At 30.0% G+C, this 21,325-nt stretch overlaps 1 protein-coding gene across 3 annotated transcripts; it reads left to right on the plus strand.

Moving 5' to 3' along the window:
- Positions 1-405: 405 nt before the first annotated feature.
- On the plus strand, positions 406-20,310 carry LOC130443122 (monocarboxylate transporter 14-like). Of its 3 annotated transcripts, none has more exons than XM_056777597.1 (7): positions 406-683; positions 12,935-13,265; positions 16,445-16,836; positions 16,890-17,088; positions 18,390-18,547; positions 19,699-19,921; positions 19,976-20,310. In XM_056777597.1, the coding sequence occupies exons 1-7, from the start codon at positions 681-683 to the stop codon at positions 20,281-20,283; spliced, it is 1,614 nt and encodes a 537-aa protein (XP_056633575.1). In that variant the 5' UTR covers positions 406-680; the 3' UTR covers positions 20,284-20,310. The 3 variants fall into 3 exon arrangements, with proteins under 3 accessions (XP_056633575.1, XP_056633576.1, XP_056633574.1); XM_056777598.1 differs by lacking the exon at positions 406-683 and adding an exon at positions 3,687-3,798; XM_056777596.1 differs by lacking the exon at positions 406-683 and adding an exon at positions 4,606-4,764.
- Positions 20,311-21,325: the final 1,015 nt, after the last annotated feature.

Below are 21,325 nucleotides of genomic sequence, written 5' to 3' on the forward strand. Positions count from 1 at the left end.
CGTTTGATTTCGTAATAAAGTAATCTTTCCAAAATACTAGCAGAGCTATTTAAAAGCGATCTGGGTCAAATTTGATCAGAACATGTGTAACATGTATCGTAGATATTCTTTTGGGTAACGGGATTGAAACTTGAAGCTCTGCGTTTACAGAAAAGCACTATACAAAGGTTGTCAGGAAACTTCTTTGCCCAATCTTCTCAACCCTTCATAATTGGCACCTTTTTTTTGAAAACAGACGCTTACCTATGCGGTGAAATTTTGAGGTTAAGGAACTTACCTTATCAATCAATAATGCTTAATATTCTCCTGTTAATTAATGAGTTTTCTGAAGATAGTGATCTGCCATTTTGCTATCACTTCCTCGAATTAGTTTTCGAAATGAATTTATCGGGGAAAGTATCTTAAATATTGATTATTTACAGATTTCTGTTATATCTATTATAGACACAAACAATATCGTTATCATTAAATAGGTTTTTCATTACCTTTCGAGAGCCAATCATTGAATGTTTTTATAGTCAATCAGCGTGAAATGAATGAAAGACTTCTCTATATAAAGTACAATTATTATTTATAAGAACCAACTTTGTACCTTTGAAGATAAGATATTATTTGTACAATCACAATCTGTTCACTTCAGATTTATTGGTGTGGAGTGTAGACTGGCGGTGTAAAAAAAAATGGTAAGCATTTATTTGATTTTTTAAATATTATTTAAAATAAAGTGTTGGTGCCCATGTTTTCATATTAACTAATAAAAATGATACTGTGGGGATAATATTTCCAAATATTTTTGTAAATATCTTTAATGAAACTGTTTTGATTTGCCATAATTGGCGCGTGCTTCTCAATTGGACGTAATTTGTCGTGAGCATTTTAATTTAGGTCTTGGATGACTTGTACAATATCTATTTCGCGTATTTTTCCTCATTTTCCGCTTGCCACCCTCCATCATACGTTTTGCTAGATAAAATTGGTAAGAAATCATTATGACAGGATGCCAAGTCCGACCAAAACATTATAACGTGTAAAATAAACTTAACGGGACAAACCTTTTACAATCTACAGCTTATTCGACCCCCATAAGGTCTCGGTATCTTAAACTTAACATTGTTTTATATTGTCCATATGGAAACCAACCTTTCCATTTTTCTTCATACCTCATTCAAAAAATGTATCGATCTTCGTTGACGACAACATTTTGGTATCCGTGCCAATTTGTTTATAGTATATTCAGGAAACTTTTTAAGGTATTTTTGACTAATTCACGCGACATGGTACACATAAGTTTCTTATGGAAACTTTGTCTTGTTTGCCAGTCTTTCTGACCATTATCTGGTCAGGTCAAGCTCCTCAAAATAACCATTAACTGATTTTTGACCACCAAGCCATTTTTTCAAGTCTGGGAAAAAAATAATCCGAGGGGAATAAATCTAGCGAATAGGATGTTTGAGATAGAAATGCAAACTTTAATTGATTAATTTTGGATACTGCTATAATGGATATGTGAGCTGGTGCATTGTCTTGATGAAATAACACTTTCTTCTTGGTCTAATGCGGCCGTTTTTGCTTGATTTCTTCGCTCAAACGTTGCAACAAGTTTGTATAATACTAGATGTTGACGCCATGACCTTGCCTACAGATGGAACGGCCTTTGCCTTCTTTGGAGCCGCTTCCCCCTTAACAGTTCATCGTTTTTATGGACCCACATTTCATCCATGGTTATAAAACGACGCAAAAATTTCTGTAAAACATCTTCACGATGCGGTTTTTGTTCCATAATGAGCAAACGCGGCACCCATCTTGCGTCTATTATGACTGCTAGCTTCTGCACTTTTAGACTTCAACATTTCTGGAGTCGTCACCTCATTTGGTCGGCTACTGCGGTGCTGGTCTTCGATGACTAGTTGACTATTGACCTGACAAATATTAAACAACATAATGTCTTCGTACTTGCAACATATGCTTATTAAGTTGACCAGATACCTCTAGAACCGTAGTCACTATTGAAACTAGACTTTTATTGAGTCGTAGCAGCGGATTTAGAATCCCATCATCAAAGAACTTCACTTTTTGTTTGTGAAAACGGTTGATAATAATCTATTCTTTAAATTCTGGAAACAGTGGTCAATTCTAATGGTATATAGTTCTATCTTCTATCAACTTTTCGTAACAAATCGTCATTAATGAAATTAAGCCGTCCGTATGGTCCTTAAATTATTAAAAACCTATTCTCATCATTCATTTCTCCTTCACGATGTTTTTTAACGAACTACCGATGATTTTGAGCATTCTAAAACCGAAAAATTGAGCTTGAACTTTATAGTGGATGAGATTAACATAGACATTAACACAGACATCAAAGGTAAAAAGTGGTAACTCTAAAAACTTATTTTAAAAAGAAAAAAAATGAGAATAACTAATAATTGCTCGGTAGATACACATAAAATAGTTATGATAAACGCTTGTTACTTTATCAACTGCAATAGTTCTTTATTATATTTATCTCATTTGTTCTAATTAATTATCTTAAAAATTTCACAGGCGCGGAGAAAATCGTTGAACTGTACTTAAACTTTGAATAAATAATATTGAAGATAATCACGACAATTTATACGCACATCGATCGATATAAATTTGTGACTATTTATATTTGAAGTGAGTTAAAGTTGCCTACTTCAACAAAATTTTGATCTACTTTAACAAATTTTTATTGTTGGATTGTTGAGTTAACGATTTTTTTGATCCTTCTAATGTGGTGTCCCCTTAAAGTATAATCATTTGAACGTCTATAACCTGTCGCTTAGGTGAGGTTTCTAAACACATACCCGCGTCATTTGTACTATAACGTAAATTTCTCAAGGCCATTTGATGACTTGCCTAAACTCCGCTTAACATGACGTATAACAACGTGCAAGACATTCCGTAAAATTTCTAGCAAGATCCAAACTACTAATCACAATTTCCTAACCTCAAATTTTATTCAATATTTCGTGGGTGGTTTAAAACAAGAAAAAAGTGCTGAGTACATCACGGGAAATAATTATATCTGCTGCTACTTTGTTTTTGGAGTTTGATGGTCAAAAAAAGAACATCCAGACGATGATGGGACCCTGGGTATATGAAAAAGGGGAAACATGAGTTTATCTAAAGAAAAGAAGAGACGAAAATTAGTTTAGAATGCACCAAGAAACATTTGAAAAACTCCTAAGGAAATTAAAAGAGATCAGCAGATCAGAAACTGATTTCTCCTTAGAATTGCAACTTGCACGATTATGATAAGTGCTGATATCTTCAGGATACTTCCCAGTCAACCCCTTCATGGGGGTTTCAGTTCCTCAAATATGAATCACAGTGTGAGACCTTGAGCAAAGCGTTTTGGTATAAATTGGGTCCAAGTAAAAAATAAATCTCGACTTATCCTCGTATATGTTTTGTACAATAATATGCATGTTTTAATTGATCATTTCCTTGTGAATCAATGATTTTTCTACTAAATAATTCAAGAGAAAATGAAGGTTTACGTATCTATATAAATTAGAAGTACGTACTTTGTTTAGAGGTAACTACAACATAATTTGCACATATTAATTAGCTTCATTTGTCATTTGAACGGATGCTGCGTCTGTTTTAATAAAACTGGAAGCATAAAAATTGAAGTCAAGTTCGTATATATAGATATAATTGTAATTTTAGAGGCTCGATCATGGGCAGTCGTGAAAAGATAAAAAATGTCCAGTTTCTAACAGTTCCATAGTTTATGTGTGATTGAATTGCTGAATGTTTCTATAAATAATGGTATGGTTATTAAAAAATGTTATTTCTAATAGTTTAAGATTGGTTTTTAAACCATTTTTATATAAATATACATCAGTAATAGTTTCCAATCATATATTTTGACATAAACAGTGAGTTTTTATGTATGGAATTATCTCGGAATCGGCTTGTACGATTTCTATAAATTTTGGTTTTATGGTGGTATCTACATTGTTGTCAGATCTTTCCTTTGTCCGGAAATATACTGAACTTTGTTATTTCAAATGGATTACCTCAAATAGTAAAGTAAGTTAGTAAAAAGTTTAAAGAAACTGGTGCAGGAAAATCTACAACAAGCCTGTGAAATCGGCTACCCAGGCACTTTTTTCTCGAGCATACTGTAAAAAGGTTTACCAGATATTGGTATTTATTTCTCTTTACTTTACACTATGTTTCAAACTGTTGTTTTTTATTGATTCGTCCTGGCAATTAAAGAAATTAAAGACATTGAAGATGTAATATATATATATATAGAAAACTAACTTTCATTGTGTACTTGCTTCGTTATTTTTCTTTTATACTAATATTTGTTAGTAAATTATTCCGTTTTGAATTGCTTCAACTCATTAGTTAACTAATTCCAAGTATACTAAGGTCGGTATTACATCAGAGATATTTAAGTCATAAAAACAAGTGTGGAAATTGGGATAACAGTCGTTAAAGTACTATTAGGATTGCAAATACTTGATAATGGATACTGTTACATATGGAGAAGAGATAAGGAGAAATAATGGACTTAAAGGTCAACAAGGTGAATCGGAAACAGAATGAGATTAATAATAATATAAAGATTCATCAACAAATGCTGAAGATTCAGTGTATATTAACACAACATGTAGTGCAGTTAAAAATAGTTTATAATATGAATTAGAATGATAAAGATACGTTTCGAAATAAAAACAGTTTTAAGTGACCGTAGGAATGATGAATTCTGATGAAGAATACGAAGTAAGTACATAAAAAGTACAAAATCTTCATGAAGAATTCGAAATAATAGAAACATATATTAGATCAACATTGTTTGAAACTTTTTTTAACATATTATAACATTTCCATCGGCAGAAAAACCTTGATATCATAGAAATTTTTAATTATTTAGTCCCATTCACTATTACTTAGTTTGATTATGACTTTTCCGAAATGAATTTTGTCAGATAATAGCTTTTTATGGTTTGGTTTGGTCAAATAATGACTTTTTCAAATTTAATTTGAACAAAATCTCCGTCGCAGTGTACAATTTTGATGTAAAATGAAAGTTCTTTATTCAGTTAGGTCAAAAAATGATTTTTCTTTATATAGTACGATCAAAAATGATTTTCTAGAATCAAAAATATGGAAAATAGTTCAAAATTGATAAATTTAGAATCTTATTTGGTCAAAAAATGACCTTCCTTTACTGAGTAAGCTCAAAAATGAGGTTACCAAATTTATTTATCGCAGAAATTGCCTATTAAGGCTTTGGTATGATCAAAAATAGGTTTCAACATTTTATGTTGTTAAAAACTTGATTATCTGAATAAACTAAAAAAAAATTTCAAGAAATATATATAAAAATGTCTAAAAAGTAAAAAGGTCTGAAATCCTGGATTATTTGAATTCAATTTAACAAAAAATCAATTTTTTCGTATAGCTAAAAAATGATTTTTTTAAATTATTGTTTGCAGGGAAATGGCTTTTGTTTTGTTTTTTGTAAGTACTGATAAATCTTGCTTCTTCGACATATATTTGGTCGAAAATAACTTTCCTTAGTTTGATAAGACCCAAAAATGATTTTTCTAAATTTATTATTGTTAGAAAAAGGCTTTTCTTTTTTAAATTGGATCCAAAAATAATGTTTCTACATTTAAAATAAATAAATTTTTCTTCTTTGAATTTCTTTTGTTAAAAAATAACTTTTCATTATTTAGTTTGTTCAAAAATTATATTTTCCATTAATTTCATCAGTTTGTAAGTCAAAAAATAATTTTTCCACATTAAATATTGATTCATTTTGTGAAAAATTCGTTTTTCATTTAGTAACGTCAAATATTATTTTTCCAAACCTGTTTTGGTTAATAAATGAGTTCATTTTTTTGGTTCGATCATACCTTTTTTTTCAACATGAAAAATTAGCGAATCGTCGACTTTAGTTGGTTGAAATTATGGTTTTTCTTCGTTTACTGAGGGCAAAATTATTTTTCGAAATTTATTTTCGTAAAAAATTATCTTTTCTTGTTTTGGTTTGGTTGAAAAATAACGTTCCACATTTAATAACGACAAAAATCTTGATTCTTCGATCTTAATTCGTTGAAAAAATTACTTACATTCGTTCGGTAAGGATTTTTCTGCATTTATTGTTTTCAAAAAATGACTATTTTTGGTTGTATCAAGTCAAAATGCATTTCCTACGTCTAATATTCACAAATTTTGCTATCTTAAGTTCAATTTCAACAAAGAAAGGCGTTTCTTAGTTAATGAAAGTCAAAATCGAATTTTATTTTATCAGAAATTGTGAAAACCTTGTTTCTTTGAATTTAATATTCAAATAAGGCTTTTCTTGGTTAAATTGGATCAAAAAAGAATGTTCCCACATTTAATATAAATAAATTTTTCTTCTTTGAATTTCTTTTGTTAAAAAATAACTTTTCATTATTTAGTTTGTTCAAAAATTATATTTTCCATTAATTTCATCAGTTTGTAAGTCAAAAAGTAATTTATCCACATTAAATATTGATTCATTTTGTGAAAAATTCGTTGTTCATTTAGTAACGTCAAATATTATTTTTCCAAACCTGTTTTGGTTAATAAATGAGTTCATTTTTTTGGTTCGATCATACCTTTTTTTTCAACATAAAAAATTAGCGAATCGTCGACTTTAGTTGGTTGAAATTATGGTTTTTCTTCGTTTACTGAGGGCAAAATTATTTTTCGAAATTTATTTTCGTAAAAAATTATCTTTTCTTGTTTTGGTTTGGTTGAAAAATAACGTTCCACATTTAATAACGACAAAAATCTTGATTCTTCGATCTTAATTCGTTGAAAAAATTACTTACATTCGTTCGGTAAGGATTTTTCTGCATTTATTGTTTTCAAAAAATGACTATTTTTGGTTGTATCAAGTCAAAATGCATTTCCTACGTCTAATATTCACAAATTTTGCTATCTTAAGTTCAATTTCAACAAAGAAAGGCGTTTCTTAGTTAATGAAAGTCAAAATCGAATTTTATTTTATCAGAAATTGTGAAAACCTTGTTTCTTTGAATTTAATATTCAAATAAGGCTTTTCTTGGTTAAATTGGATCAAAAAAGAATGTTCCTACATTTAATATAAATAAATTTTTCTTCTTTGAATTTCTTTTGTTAAAAAATAACTTTTCATTATTTAGTTTGTTCAAAAATTATATTTTCCATTAATTTCATCAGTTTGTAAGTCAAAAAGTAATTTTTCCACATTAAATATTGATTCATTTTGTGAAAAATTCGTTTTTCATTTAGTAACGTCAAATATTATTTTTCCAAACCTGTTTTGGTTAATAAATGAGTTCATTTTTTTGGTTCGATCATACCTTTTTTTTCAACATAAAAAATTAGCGAATCGTCGACTTTAGTTGGTTGAAATTATGGTTTTTCTTCGTTTACTGAGGGCAAAATTATTTTTCGAAATTTATTTTCGTAAAAAATTATCTTTTCTTGTTTTGGTTTGGTTGAAAAATAACGTTCCACATTTAATAACGACAAAAATCTTGATTCTTCGATCTTAATTCGTTGAAAAAATTACTTACATTCGTTCGGTAAGGATTTTTCTGCATTTATTGTTTTCAAAAAATGACTATTTTTGGTTGTATCAAGTCAAAATGCATTTCCTACGTCTAATATTCACAAATTTTGCTATCTTAAGTTCAATTTCAACAAAGAAAGGCGTTTCTTAGTTAATGAAAGTCAAAATCGAATTTTATTTTATCAGAAATTGTGAAAACCTTGTTTCTTTGAATTTAATATTCAAATAAGGCTTTTCTTGGTTAAATTGGATCAAAAAAGAATGTTCCTACATTTAATATAAATAAATTTTTCTTCTTTGAATTTCTTTTGTTAAAAAATAACTTTTCATTATTTAGTTTGTTCAAAAATTATATTTTCCATTAATTTCATCAGTTTGTAAGTCAAAAAGTAATTTTTCCACATTAAATATTGATTCATTTTGTGAAAAATTCGTTTTTCATTTAGTAACGTCAAATATTATTTTTCCAAACCTGTTTTGGTTAATAAATGAGTTCATTTTTTTGGTTCGATCATACCTTTTTTTTCAACATAAAAAATTAACGAATCGTCGACTTTAGTTGGTTGAAATTATGGTTTTTCTTCGTTTACTGAGGGCAAAATTAATTTTCGAAATTTATTTTCGTATAAAATTATCTTTTCTTGTTTTGGTTTGGTCAAAAATAACATTCCACATTTAATAACGACAAAAATCTTGATTCTTCGATCTTAATTCGTTGAAAAAATTACTTACATTCGTTCGGTAAGGATTTTTCTGCATTTATTGTTTTCAAAAAATGACTATTTTTGGTTGTATCAAGTCAAAATGCATTTCCTACGTCTAATATTCACAAATTTTGCTATCTTAAGTTCAATTTCAACAAAGAAAGGCGTTTCTTAGTTAATGAAAGTCAAAATCGAATTTTATTTTATCAGAAATTGTGAAAACCTTGTTTCTTTGAATTTAATATTCAAATAAGGCTTTTCTTGGTTAAATTGGATCAAAAAAGAATGTTCCTACATTTAATATAAATAAATTTTTCTTCTTTGAATTTCTTTTGTTAAAAAATAACTTTTCATTATTTAGTTTGTTCAAAAATTATATTTTCCATTAATTTCATCAGTTTGTAAGTCAAAAAGTAATTTTTCCACATTAAATATTGATTCATTTTGTGAAAAATTCGTTTTTCATTTAGTAACGTCAAATATTATTTTTCCAAACCTGTTTTGGTTAATAAATGAGTTCATTTTTTTGGTTCGATCATACCTTTTTTTTCAACATAAAAAATTAGCGAATCGTCGACTTTAGTTGGTTGAAATTATGGTTTTTCTTCGTTTACTGAGGGCAAAATTATTTTTCGAAATTTATTTTCGTAAAAAATTATCTTTTCTTGTTTTGGTTTGGTTGAAAAATAACGTTCCACATTTAATAACGACAAAAATCTTGATTCTTCGATCTTAATTAGTTGAAAAAATTACTTACATTCGTTCGGTAAGGGTTTTTCTGCATTTATTGTTTTCAAAAAATGACTATTTTTGGTTGTATCAAGTCAAAATGCATTTCCTACGTCTAATATTCACAAATTTTGCTATCTTAAGTTCAATTTCAACAAAGAAAGGCGTTTCTTAGTTAATGAAAGTCAAAATCGAATTTTATTTTATCAGAAATTGTGAAAACCTTGTTTCTTTGAATTTAATATTCAAATAAGGCTTTTCTTGGTTAAATTGGATCAAAAAAGAATGTTCCTACATTTAATATAAATAAATTTTTCTTCTTTGAATTTCTTTTGTTAAAAAATAACTTTTCATTATTTAGTTTGTTCAAAAATTATATTTTCCATTAATTTCATCAGTTTGTAAGTCAAAAAATAATTTTTCCACATTAAATATTGATTTATTTTGTGAAAAATTCGTTTTTCATTTAGTAACGTCAAATATTATTTTTCCAAACCTGTTTTGGTTAATAAATGAGTTCATTTTTTTGGTTCGATCATACCTTTTTTTTCAACATAAAAAATTAGCGAATCGTCGACTTTAGTTGGTTGAAATTATGGTTTTTCTTCGTTTACTGAGGGCAAAATTATTTTTCGAAATTTATTTTCGTAAAAAATTATCTTTTCTTGTTTTGGTTTGGTTGAAAAATAACGTTCCACATTTAATAACGACAAAAATCTTGATTCTTCGATCTTAATTCGTTGAAAAAATTACTTACATTCGTTCGGTAAGGATTTTTCTGCATTTATTGTTTTCAAAAAATGACTATTTTTGGTTGTATCAAGTCAAAATGCATTTCCTACGTCTAATATTCACAAATTTTGCTATCTTAAGTTCAATTTCAACAAAGAAAGGCGTTTCTTAGTTAATGAAAGTCAAAATCGAATTTTATTTTATCAGAAATTGTGAAAACCTTGTTTCTTTGAATTTAATATTCAAATAAGGCTTTTCTTGGTTAAATTGGATCAAAAAAGAATGTTCCTACATTTAATATAAATAAATTTTTCTTCTTTGAATTTCTTTTGTTAAAAAATAACTTTTCATTATTTAGTTTGTTCAAAAATTATATTTTCCATTAATTTCATCAGTTTGTAAGTCAAAAAGTAATTTTTCCACATTAAATATTGATTCATTTTGTGAAAAATTCGTTTTTCATTTAGTAACGTCAAATATTATTTTTCCAAACCTGTTTTGGTTAATAAATGAGTTCATTTTTTTGGTTCGATCATACCTTTTTTTTCAACATAAAAAATTAACGAATCGTCGACTTTAGTTGGTTGAAATTATGGTTTTTCTTCGTTTACTGAGGGCAAAATTAATTTTCGAAATTTATTTTCGTATAAAATTATCTTTTCTTGTTTTGGTTTGGTTGAAAAATAACGTTCCACATTTAATAACGACAAAAATCTTGATTCTTCGATCTTAATTCGTTGAAAAAATTACTTACATTCGTTCGGTAAGGATTTTTCTGCATTTATTGTTTTCAAAAAATGACTATTTTTGGTTGTATCAAGTCAAAATGCATTTCCTACGTCTAATATTCACAAATTTTGCTATCTTAAGTTCAATTTCAACAAAGAAAGGCGTTTCTTAGTTAATGAAAGTCAAAATCGAATTTTATTTTATCAGAAATTGTGAAAACCTTGTTTCTTTGAATTTAATATTCAAATAAGGCTTTTCTTGGTTAAATTGGATCAAAAAAGAATGTTCCTACATTTAATATAAATAAATTTTTCTTCTTTGAATTTCTTTTGTTAAAAAATAACTTTTCATTATTTAGTTTGTTCAAAAATTATATTTTCCATTAATTTCATCAGTTTGTAAGTCAAAAAGTAATTTTTCCACATTAAATATTGATTCATTTTGTGAAAAATTCGTTTTTCATTTAGTAACGTCAAATATTATTTTTCCAAACCTGTTTTGGTTAATAAATGAGTTCATTTTTTTGGTTCGATCATACCTTTTTTTTCAACATAAAAAATTAGCGAATCGTCGACTTTAGTTGGTTGAAATTATGGTTTTTCTTCGTTTACTGAGGGCAAAATTATTTTTCGAAATTTATTTTCGTAAAAAATTATCTTTTCTTGTTTTGGTTTGGTTGAAAAATAACGTTCCACATTTAATAACGACAAAAATCTTGATTCTTCGATCTTAATTCGTTGAAAAAATTACTTACATTCGTTCGGTAAGGATTTTTCTGCATTTATTGTTTTCAAAAAATGACTATTTTTGGTTGTATCAAGTCAAAATGCATTTCCTACGTCTAATATTCACAAATTTTGCTATCTTAAGTTCAATTTCAACAAAGAAAGGCGTTTCTTAGTTAATGAAAGTCAAAATCGAATTTTATTTTATCAGAAATTGTGAAAACCTTGTTTCTTTGAATTTAATATTCAAATAAGGCTTTTCTTGGTTAAATTGGATCAAAAAAGAATGTTCCTACATTTAATATAAATAAATTTTTCTTCTTTGAATTTCTTTTGTTAAAAAATAACTTTTCATTATTTAGTTTGTTCAAAAATTATATTTTCCATTAATTTCATCAGTTTGTAAGTCAAAAAGTAATTTTTCCACATTAAATATTGATTCATTTTGTGAAAAATTCGTTTTTCATTTAGTAACGTCAAATATTATTTTTCCAAACCTGTTTTGGTTAATAAATGAGTTCATTTTTTTGGTTCGATCACACCTTTTTTTTCAACATAAAAAATTAGCGAATCGTCGACTTTAGTTGGTTGAAATTATGGTTTTTCTTCGTTTACTGAGGGCAAAATTATTTTTCGAAATTTATTTTCGTAAAAAATTATCTTTTCTTGTTTTGGTTTGGTTGAAAAATAACGTTCCACATTTAATAACGACAAAAATCTTGATTCTTCGATCTTAATTAGTTGAAAAAATTACTTACATTCGTTCGGTAAGGGTTTTTCTGCATTTATTGTTTTCAAAAAATGACTATTTTTGGTTGTATCAAGTCAAAATGCAATTCCTACGTCTAATATTCACAAATTTTGCTATCTTAAGTTCAATTTCAACAAAGAAAGGCGTTTCTTAGTTAATGAAAGTCAAAATCGAATTTTATTTTATCAGAAATTTCGAAAACCTTGCTTCTTTGAATTTAATATTCAAAACAAATTAATTTTCTTCGTTAGTTGAGGTCCGAAATGATTTTTTCAGATTTATTATTGTCAGAATAAGGCTTTTCTTGGTTAAATTGGATCAAAAAATAATGTTCCTACATTTAATATCAATAAATTTTTCTTCTTTGAATTTCTTTTGTCAAAAAAATAACTTTTCATTATTTGGTTAGTCCAAAAATGATACTTCCAATTTTTTTGTCATAAAATTGATTTCATCAGTTCGTAAAGTCAAAAATTTAATATCCAAAACAAATTAATTTAGTTAGTTAAGATCCGAAATGTTTTTTTCAAATTTAACTTTGTCAGAAATTGGCTTTTCAAATTTTGGCTTTTCCACAATTAATATTGACAAAAAAATGCTCGTTCGACATCAAGCTCTAGCATCAACATTCGATGGAAACTATGCCCTCTAAAACATGAATAGTCCAGTTTATTCATTCAAGTAATCGTCGAGCAGTGTACTTCAAAGAAAAAAAAACAATTGTCATATTTTTTGTACAAAACTTTCAGCTTTTTTTATACAGTTTTTAACGATCTGTATACAATTAAACTAGAAATCAAAATTTACCTTCATCTCTTCAGGAAAATCCGCATTTCATGATTTTAATGTCAGAAACGGTATTTACGGAAAATACCGGGATAAATCTGGCGAGTAAGGCGTCACCGCCGGTTGAAAAATTATGATGCCCTTGGTGATACTACTAGACTGTACCACGACTGTAAAATTTTTTGATTCTACTTGTATTTTCTAGGCAAAAGCTAAAATCGCCCGAAAAGAAGAACAACGACTAAAAGAAGAATTCCAATTGGAAGAAGGAAATGATACCGAGCCGCATATTCCAGCCCCTCCGGATGGAGGTTACGGTTGGGTCATCGTATTTGCTTCATTTATATGTAACATGGTTGTAGATGGCGTCTCTTTTTCATTTGGACTCCTTTTGCCATTTTTGGTGGAACATTATGGAGAAACTAAAGGAACCACTGCATGGGTAGGCTCTCTATTGACAGGGTTCCAATTAGGAGCTGGGCCGTTAGTTAGCGCAGTAGCTAATAAATTTGGTTGTAGAATAGCGTGCTTAATCGGTAGGTATTATAAACAAAAAAATCTCATTCAAACTAACCAGTTAAATAGTTAGTTAAAGAGACACTATTGTGTTTAACTATTTAGATAAAAAACTGGTTCTTAAGTAATTATTTGTATAATCTTAAATATAATTAGGAATTGGAAAACTACCTAATACCATTTTTATCATTGAATCGAAATCTATTTTTAGTTCGACTTTGTTTGATTTTATATCTGCATTTTATTTAATATTTATTTAAAGCGGTTTGTTGACTACTACAAATGATATTTTAAAATTGTTTGTGTATTTGATATTACAATAAGAAGTTTACTGTCAACGTCATGAATGTTTGATTTGAATAATTAGAAAATTTAGTTAGTCAGCTTCAGTATTTGTTTATAAAAAATATTCGAAATTGAAGCGCCAGTGGCGGAGGGATCTGAATTCATTTTGCAATTTGTGTCGTACTGTACTTGGTTTTCCACTACCACTCACAGGTTTTAACAGAAGGAAAAATATATGATCTCGTAATAAATTTTCAAAAAAAGTACGTTTAGAAAACATGCTACTTTTTCTTCTTTTATCTTTTCTAATGGAAACTCTGCCCGTTTCTTTCTTTTGTTGTGTTTTTAAGTTATATTATCGCTCCACCTTGTCCGGGGCTTCCTTTCTAATATGTTTGTTCCTGCTGCTCTATTGGCTTTCTGTATTTGTTTTTTCACTTTTGATTCTACATCTCCATAGCTTGATAATGTGTGATGCCTAACTAGTTGGTTTCCATAATCTGTTCAATGCTGGTACCGTCAATTTCTATCTTACATCTAATCGGTTCTTTGCTAATGACCAGTGTTTTTGTTTTTACTTCTACTATTTCTTTCATTCGCCTCTGTCCTCTTATGAATCTCCACATTTCCTTTTGTCCTCCACATTTTTCTTTATTTCCCTACAGAACCACGGCATTTTCTTTATTTTAGTCCACTGTTTTCTCGCCAAGAGATTCCTTTACGGCTTTTAGAATGTTAGTTTTTATTTTTAACCAGCTCTTCTTTATTCCATCATCATCTATGATTCGATTGCTCCCGATTGTTCTTGAAGAGCGCACCCTTAGTAAGGATTCAATATTCCAAGTGACTATTCTTAATATATTTTTTGTTTTCCATTGGCGTGTTGCCCAGTTCCTTGCTTTGGTCATCATTGGTAAATCCGTCCTGTTTATCTGAGGCATAACCTTGGTTCTATGAGCGGTAATGGATATGGTGCTAGCCTGGTCTGAAGACTCCCTCCCAACAGTCATTTAGCTACTCAATCCACCCAACAACCCTGCAGGTGGAGTTAAAACATATAAATATAAAAATATAAAGTCAAATAATTCATTTGGTTGTTTTTTTTTTCGCTTGTAGCGGTTTCAAGTTAAGAGGCCAACTATAGTCCGCTAGCATATTTGGGTTTCAATTTCCACTGTAGCGTTTCTCCATCTGAGCAATTCGATTTTTCGTAACTACATCCATTTTCTTCATGATTGAAAGTTTGGTCCTTAAAATATTCTGATATTTCTAACGGCAATTCCTTCTTTAAGCTTTGCTGCACGAGAATTTCTGTCGCAAGTAAAGAACGTATTTTATTTTCAATCAAAGTGTTTAATAAAATGTTCACTAGCCCCAGCTCCACGTACAAAGAAGGTAAATAAACTTTCTGTTGATCTATTAAAGTTTCATTAAAGACTTTTTCTGTTCAGGCTCAATATTTTGACGTTAGTAGGCCATTTTTTACTCCTAAGAACAGTTCAACAACTTTGAGATCGGCATGATAGTTTTTTCTGCTTTGGAGGAATCTTATTTATACCATAACCAACAGAAATTGATGACTGTTCGTTTCCATTGAACAACAGAACTGCCTTCAAGTAGTAGTATCTCTTCCTGAGAGATAAAATTTGACTATTTGCCTCTCTGCTACATTCGAAGTCGATTTCCTCTTGAAAATATGGACCAAGTTTTGGCTGCTCTGTGTTATTATCTAGTTCATCGTATTTCTCTGAAGGCTTAGGGATTGGTGTACCAAAAACGTAATTATTTTACTCTTGCTTTTACTTGGAAAGTTTGTTCAGCAAAAATTACAATTATCGACATAATTCTTAGGCTCCAACCAAATAATTTGCACGCCAAACTTCATAAATGTACAGAGTCCATCACGACAAAAACCATTAATTTAAGATATATAAATTTACTAACGAAGTCCCTTTAAAATGGGGATTGTCATTTGAAAAAATTAATTTTTCGATGTTTTTAGATACCGAAATTCGGTACCATTTTATAAACACCCTGTATAAATTTTTTTCAAGGTTTTCACAGATTTTGAAAGCTGTTATTTGTCCAAATCTCAAAAGTATTAGACCTGACTCACTTAAACTTTGAAATATAATTTTTTTAATGGTGTGCTGCATGTGTCCAAAAATTTCGAAAATGTGAAATAACCAAAAAATGGTGAACTTTAGGCATACGTTGCCTTATATAAAATTATACTGAAATTTCACGTAGATTCTGAAAGTTGAATAAAAACCGCAACATTCCGTTTAAAATAACGAAGTTTGGGTCCACTTCCGGTATAACTGAAATTATTTTAGTCGAAACGAGCGTTCCAGAAAACCAATGCAAACAAATTTTCAGAACACTAGTCTCAGTACTCAGTACAGTAATCATTTGATTCAGCTTCTCGTGAATAACCCTGTATAAGGATCCGTATACGTTGTTATTGATCAGCAAGTTTGGGAGTTAAATTGTGTCTTTAATCCGAAATATAAATCGTTTTTCTTACAAGTGGGTTCAAAATTTTTCGCTGGGCATTCTAAAAATTGTTTGGATGGTTCACACAGAATCACAACGTTTAATTTCATATATCCACTGCTGAATAGCGTGGTACTGATCCTACGACAACCAACTGGTTGCTTGTATAACTTTTTCGAGCATTCTAGTATTTTCTAGAAACATCGGCAATTAATAGTATCTGCAAACAAACCACTCACACAGACTATTTCATTATTTTTGAAATCAGACAATAACTTTTTTGATTTTATTAGAATTTGTTAAAATAACTGCAGATTTAATTGTCCACATTTCGTATTTGTCATAAAGAGATGAAAAGATCTAGAAGTTTTAGAATTTAAAGTCTACGAAGTGTTTGTTAGTTTATTTTATCTTCTAGGTTGTGTATTAGCCTCTTCTGCTGTGGCGCTATCCACAATGTGTCCATCAGTATCCGTGATGATGCTCGTTTACGGCGTATTGGGAGGAATGGGCTACGGTTTTATCTATCTACCAGCCGTTGTAATGGTAGGTTATTACTTCGAATCGAAGAGATCTTTAGCGACTGGTATCGCCGTTTGTGGTACCGGAGTTGGAGCGTTCGCCTTCGCTCCTTTAGTAACAGCCTCATTGAAGAATTTCGGTTGGAAATACACTAATTTATTTCTAGCTGGTATCACCATAAGTTGCGCGCTGTTCGGCGCTTTAATGAAACCATTGAATTATGGAGTGGTCCAAGAAAATGTTGTACAGGAAAAAGTACCTGCGAGACCAAGGAGTAGAACAAGCGAGGTAAATGTAGAAATTCCAAATTGATGATCTTGTTAAATAAACGATAATTTAAGGGTAACGTTTCGAATCCTGGAGCGGTATTTAGTTCGACGCTTTCTATTACTAAAAGGAAAGGAAGTGTACAACCATTAGCACGAAAAGATGTCCTTTATACAGGATCTATTCAAAATCTTAAAGAGTTCCAATCGAGAACTTCTTTAGCGGAGTACAGACATAGTGTTCATAGTCTTAACAAACCTAAAACTACTAAAGGTAAAGTAAATTTTTCTTTTTTCGTACGCCGTATCTCAAATTTTTAGCTAATTATTAGTTAGCTATAGTTCTTATATGATTAGAGAATGAAGAGCAGTCCAAAACGACTGTGGAAATGAAAAAATTAACTGAGAAAGAAACATTTTCAAAAATAAAAAAATTAGAAGAAGGAAACTTCTTTAACAACCTGTTGAATAGCCATGACGAATGAGAACAGATTCTGGAAGATGGGAGAGAATAATGGAGAGTAGAGAATAGAGAAAAGTAGATCGAATGGTGTATAAAAAGGTGAGAATTACAGAGGACATTGCACACAACAGAATAACAAGGGTAATTAATTTTAAAATTGGCATACTGCTATTATTGGAGAGTATGAAGTGGAGCTCATCCTAAAACAACGAAAAAGTGTGGCCGAGGAGAAGGAAAATAAAACGTATAGTAAAAGATAACTAAAATCAACAAGAATTTTATCAATAAAAATGAACAATGGAAAAAGTTCCAGCTGAAAAACGAATACAAACGAAAATACTGAGATTCCAGATGTGGAAGATAGAAGTTGAAAGGGAAACAAGACAGAATGAGCTATAAAAGCGGTGTCAAATTCAAAAATTATAAAAAAGTTTATCATTTAACAGTTAATCTTTCAGTAGAACTCCACCGCTCCGAATTATCGAACAGGCAAATAAACTGAAGGTGTGAGAAAGGAAAATTCCAAGAGAAATCCTTGGAGGAAATTAATCTGATGAAGAACAAATAAAGAAATTATAACCGTTTAAGATCAAACAATCAATTAACTGGGTATTAAAATCTCAACGAGTTAGCTCGGAATGAATAATTGTAGAATACCAAAAAAAGTATCAAGGCCAAGTGAAAAAGAAAAGCGCGAAAAGGAAGATAAAAGAAGACATGAATAGGAGAGATGGAGATGGACGTAAGAGAGTTTGGGAAGAAGAAGAAGAGAAGAAAAGAAAACCGTGTAGAAATGAAGCTAAAGAAGAAGAGCCAATAAAGAAATGGAGGAAGTTTATGAAGAACTTACCTTAATTATATTGATTAGAGAATAAAGAGTTAAACGGGAGTAAAAAGTAGAGATCGGATGCAAGGAAACCGATTGGCGAAAAAGATGAAGGAAGAGATAAAAACAATAACAATTATAATTCGAAAGAAATAGCTGTAAGGAAAAAGACTTACAATAGGGAGACTTGGTATTGATTCTAAAAAGTTAGTTTTTGATTTCTTTTTTATAAACTTCTAATATATCTTTTTATCAAATTCGTTGAAGTAAATATGTTTCGTTCCAGGTAAAAGTTTTTGCAACGTTTCCGAACTTCTTGGAGATCTGTTAGATCTGAGTCTTCTCAAAGATGCTGTATTCTTAGTATTAGCTTTTGCTACTTTATTCGCCATTTTAGCATTTTATATACCTTTTGTATACTTAGTTGAGCTGGCCAAAACCAAAGTGAGTATACGATAATCCTTTTCTCCAATTTTCACTAGCATAAAACGATTCATTCGAATTTTATTCCCTTATCTGATAAATACATTTTCAACAATCTTCCTACTGATTCATTCTAATATGACGTTGGAAAATGTAGGATGCAATCTACAAGACTATTCGTAAACTATGATCGAGTTGACCCGATCATGATCTTAATGTTTAACCCGGATCACGTTCATTTTTGTTTGCAGACATTACAACACCCACAATCCCAAATGTGGGCAGCAAACTATAACCACGATGTCACTTGAAATTCTGTTGAACAAAAAAACAACAAGAAACCAGGGGAAATTACAGCTGAAATGCTAAAGTACCATGGAGAAAAGTTGCAGAGAAAAAAACTAGAAGAATATGCCGAGAAAATACTATCAGAATCTCAAGCAGGCTTCAGAGCTGATAGGTGAAGAATGGACCAGATTTTCTCCCTGAAAGAAATACAAAGGAAGCCAAAAATTTTGGACTAGAAATAAATCAAGAGAAGACAAAATATATGATCATGGGAGATACACAGAAACACAAAGTGTACAATTTCGAAAGAGTTTCCAAGTTTGAGTATCTAGGAGTAGTAATAGAAGACAAAGGAGTAGAAGAATTAGAACTGAGAGTCAAAATACGTGTCAAGAAGACCCACCGCAACATATGGCAGATGAAGCCATGTTGGAAAGATGGGAGAGGAAGATACTAAGAGGAATCTACGGAGGAGTACACAGAGAAGAGGGCTGGAGGAGAAGAACTAATAAACAATTGGAGGAACTCGTTTATTAAGGGACAGATAGTGAGATGGTTGGGACATGTTGAGAGACTACATGACAAAATTAGTATTGCAAAGAAGACCAATAGGGAAAAAGAGAAAGGGGCGACCAAGGAAGAGATGGTACAACTGTGTAATGGAAGACCTAAAAAATACTAATGTTCTTAATTGGAGAGGAAAAGTAGCGAGCAGGAAGGAATGGAGAAATATTTTGTGGAAAATGGTTTTCACTCCATTTCTATTTCAAACAGCACGTTCCATTTTCAGTGATCTCGGTCGTGATGTTGTGAACTTTAAATGACAATATCTTAGCTATATATATTTTTCTCATACTAATGTTCATTTTTGAAAATGTTTTAAGGGAATTGATGAATCTCAAGGATCTATGCTTATATCGATTATCGGAATAACCAACATCATTGGACGTATTGGTGTTGGATTCATAGCGGATTTTCCAAAAGTCAACAATTTCCTTATCAACAACATCTGCTTGGTACTAGCAGCTATTGGAGTTATAATTATGCCTTTGTGCTCAAGCTTCGCGACGTTAGCAGCTGTATCTGTAGTATTTGGATTCTCAGTAGGTTAGTATACAACAAAGGAATTTATAGAAGATTTAAATAACTTTTTATTTTTAGCTGGATACATTTCTTTAACTTCAATAATCCTGGTGGAGTTCCTCGGACTGGATAAACTCACTAATGCCTTCGGATTGATAATACTCTTCAGAGGAGCAGCAGCTACGTTCGGTACTCCAATAGCGGGCACTTTATATGATTATACCGGATCGTATACGATTCCATTTTTCTTTGGAGGAGCAGCGTTCGCTATATCGGCACTTATTAGTATGTCAGCTCCTTGCTTTAGAAAAAATACTGAGATTGTAGATCGGGATGCATCGGCTCCTATTAATGTTAAAGAAGAGAAAAGTGATAATGTTGTATAAATTCTAATAAAATTATTTATTTATAAATGTGAGTTATTCTATTTCCATCACCGAAATAATTAATTATAATTATAAAAATCACGCACTATTTGCTTCTAAAGTTACGTTAATGTGACCAGTATCACGTGACAAACGGCAAAGTACAGTACAAACATTCAAAAAATAAACAACGCTCTCTATTAGTGAAAAGCGAAAGTAGCCAACGTTATACAGGGTGTCCCAAGACGAGTAAAAACTATCTGTATATGGAAATATTTTTAAAGATGGCTGTAATTTTGTTATTTTACATAAAACACTCTCTATATTGATACAATTTTAAAATCTACGTAAAATTTTCGTATACTTTTGTCTAAAAACTTTTTTCGAAAAATGCATACTTTTTGAGTTATAAATTTTTTTGTAAAAAATTTGACCGTTGCCGACCCTTTTAAATTATTTTTTTACGAGGATACCTTTGAAGATATAAAATTGGTTTCTATTTGCTTGCTTTTAGAAAGATCAGATCTATTTGAATCCTTGTTAAGAAATTCCTCATTTTATACAGGGTGTGTATGAAATGTATTCAAAGTTTAACTTCATGAATATAAAATTTCTACATATTTTTAATTAGAACCACCCAGTTTTTTCTATTTTAATACATTCTGGGGTGAAAAATAAGAGAAATTCATGTATACTTTCCTATACCTAAACCTAAACCAGTTATTAAATATTTTCTGTAATTTTTTAAAGATACAGGTGGGGTCTAAATTTTATTTACTCGTTATTAAATTGAGAACTAGCCATTTTAACGATTTTAGAAGTAGGAAATGGGACTTGTTAATTATGAATTTTACATTCAACTTTTCCTTACAATAAATGCAGATGTTTTGGGCGACTAATGCATCTGTTTTTTGAAAATTGAAACTAGTGAAAGCTCGGTGAAGACAAAAGAAATTTGACAAAACAATAAACCTCCTACAAAGTGAGTTTGTTGCAAAACACCTACGATTTTTGATCACCAGATTCGACTGCCTACAATTTTATCTTATTCATTGTTTCCCCT

This window comes from Diorhabda sublineata, chromosome 4 (assembly GCF_026230105.1).
Source record: "Diorhabda sublineata isolate icDioSubl1.1 chromosome 4, icDioSubl1.1, whole genome shotgun sequence".
Classification (NCBI taxonomy): domain Eukaryota; kingdom Metazoa; phylum Arthropoda; class Insecta; order Coleoptera; family Chrysomelidae; genus Diorhabda; species Diorhabda sublineata.

What these genes read in the sequence shown, in the direction of transcription:
- LOC130443122 (XM_056777596.1), top strand. Translation starts at nt 4,738, where the DNA reads ATGATGAATTCTGATGAAGAATACGAA. An exon ending in TAGAATAGCGTGCTTAATCG is followed by an intron (nt 13,266 to 16,444) that starts GTAGGTATTATA and finishes TTTATCTTCTAG; the next exon opens with GTTGTGTATTAGCCTCTTCT. An exon ending in TTGAGCTGGCCAAAACCAAA is followed by an intron (nt 18,548 to 19,698) that starts GTGAGTATACGA and finishes AAATGTTTTAAG; the next exon opens with GGAATTGATGAATCTCAAGG.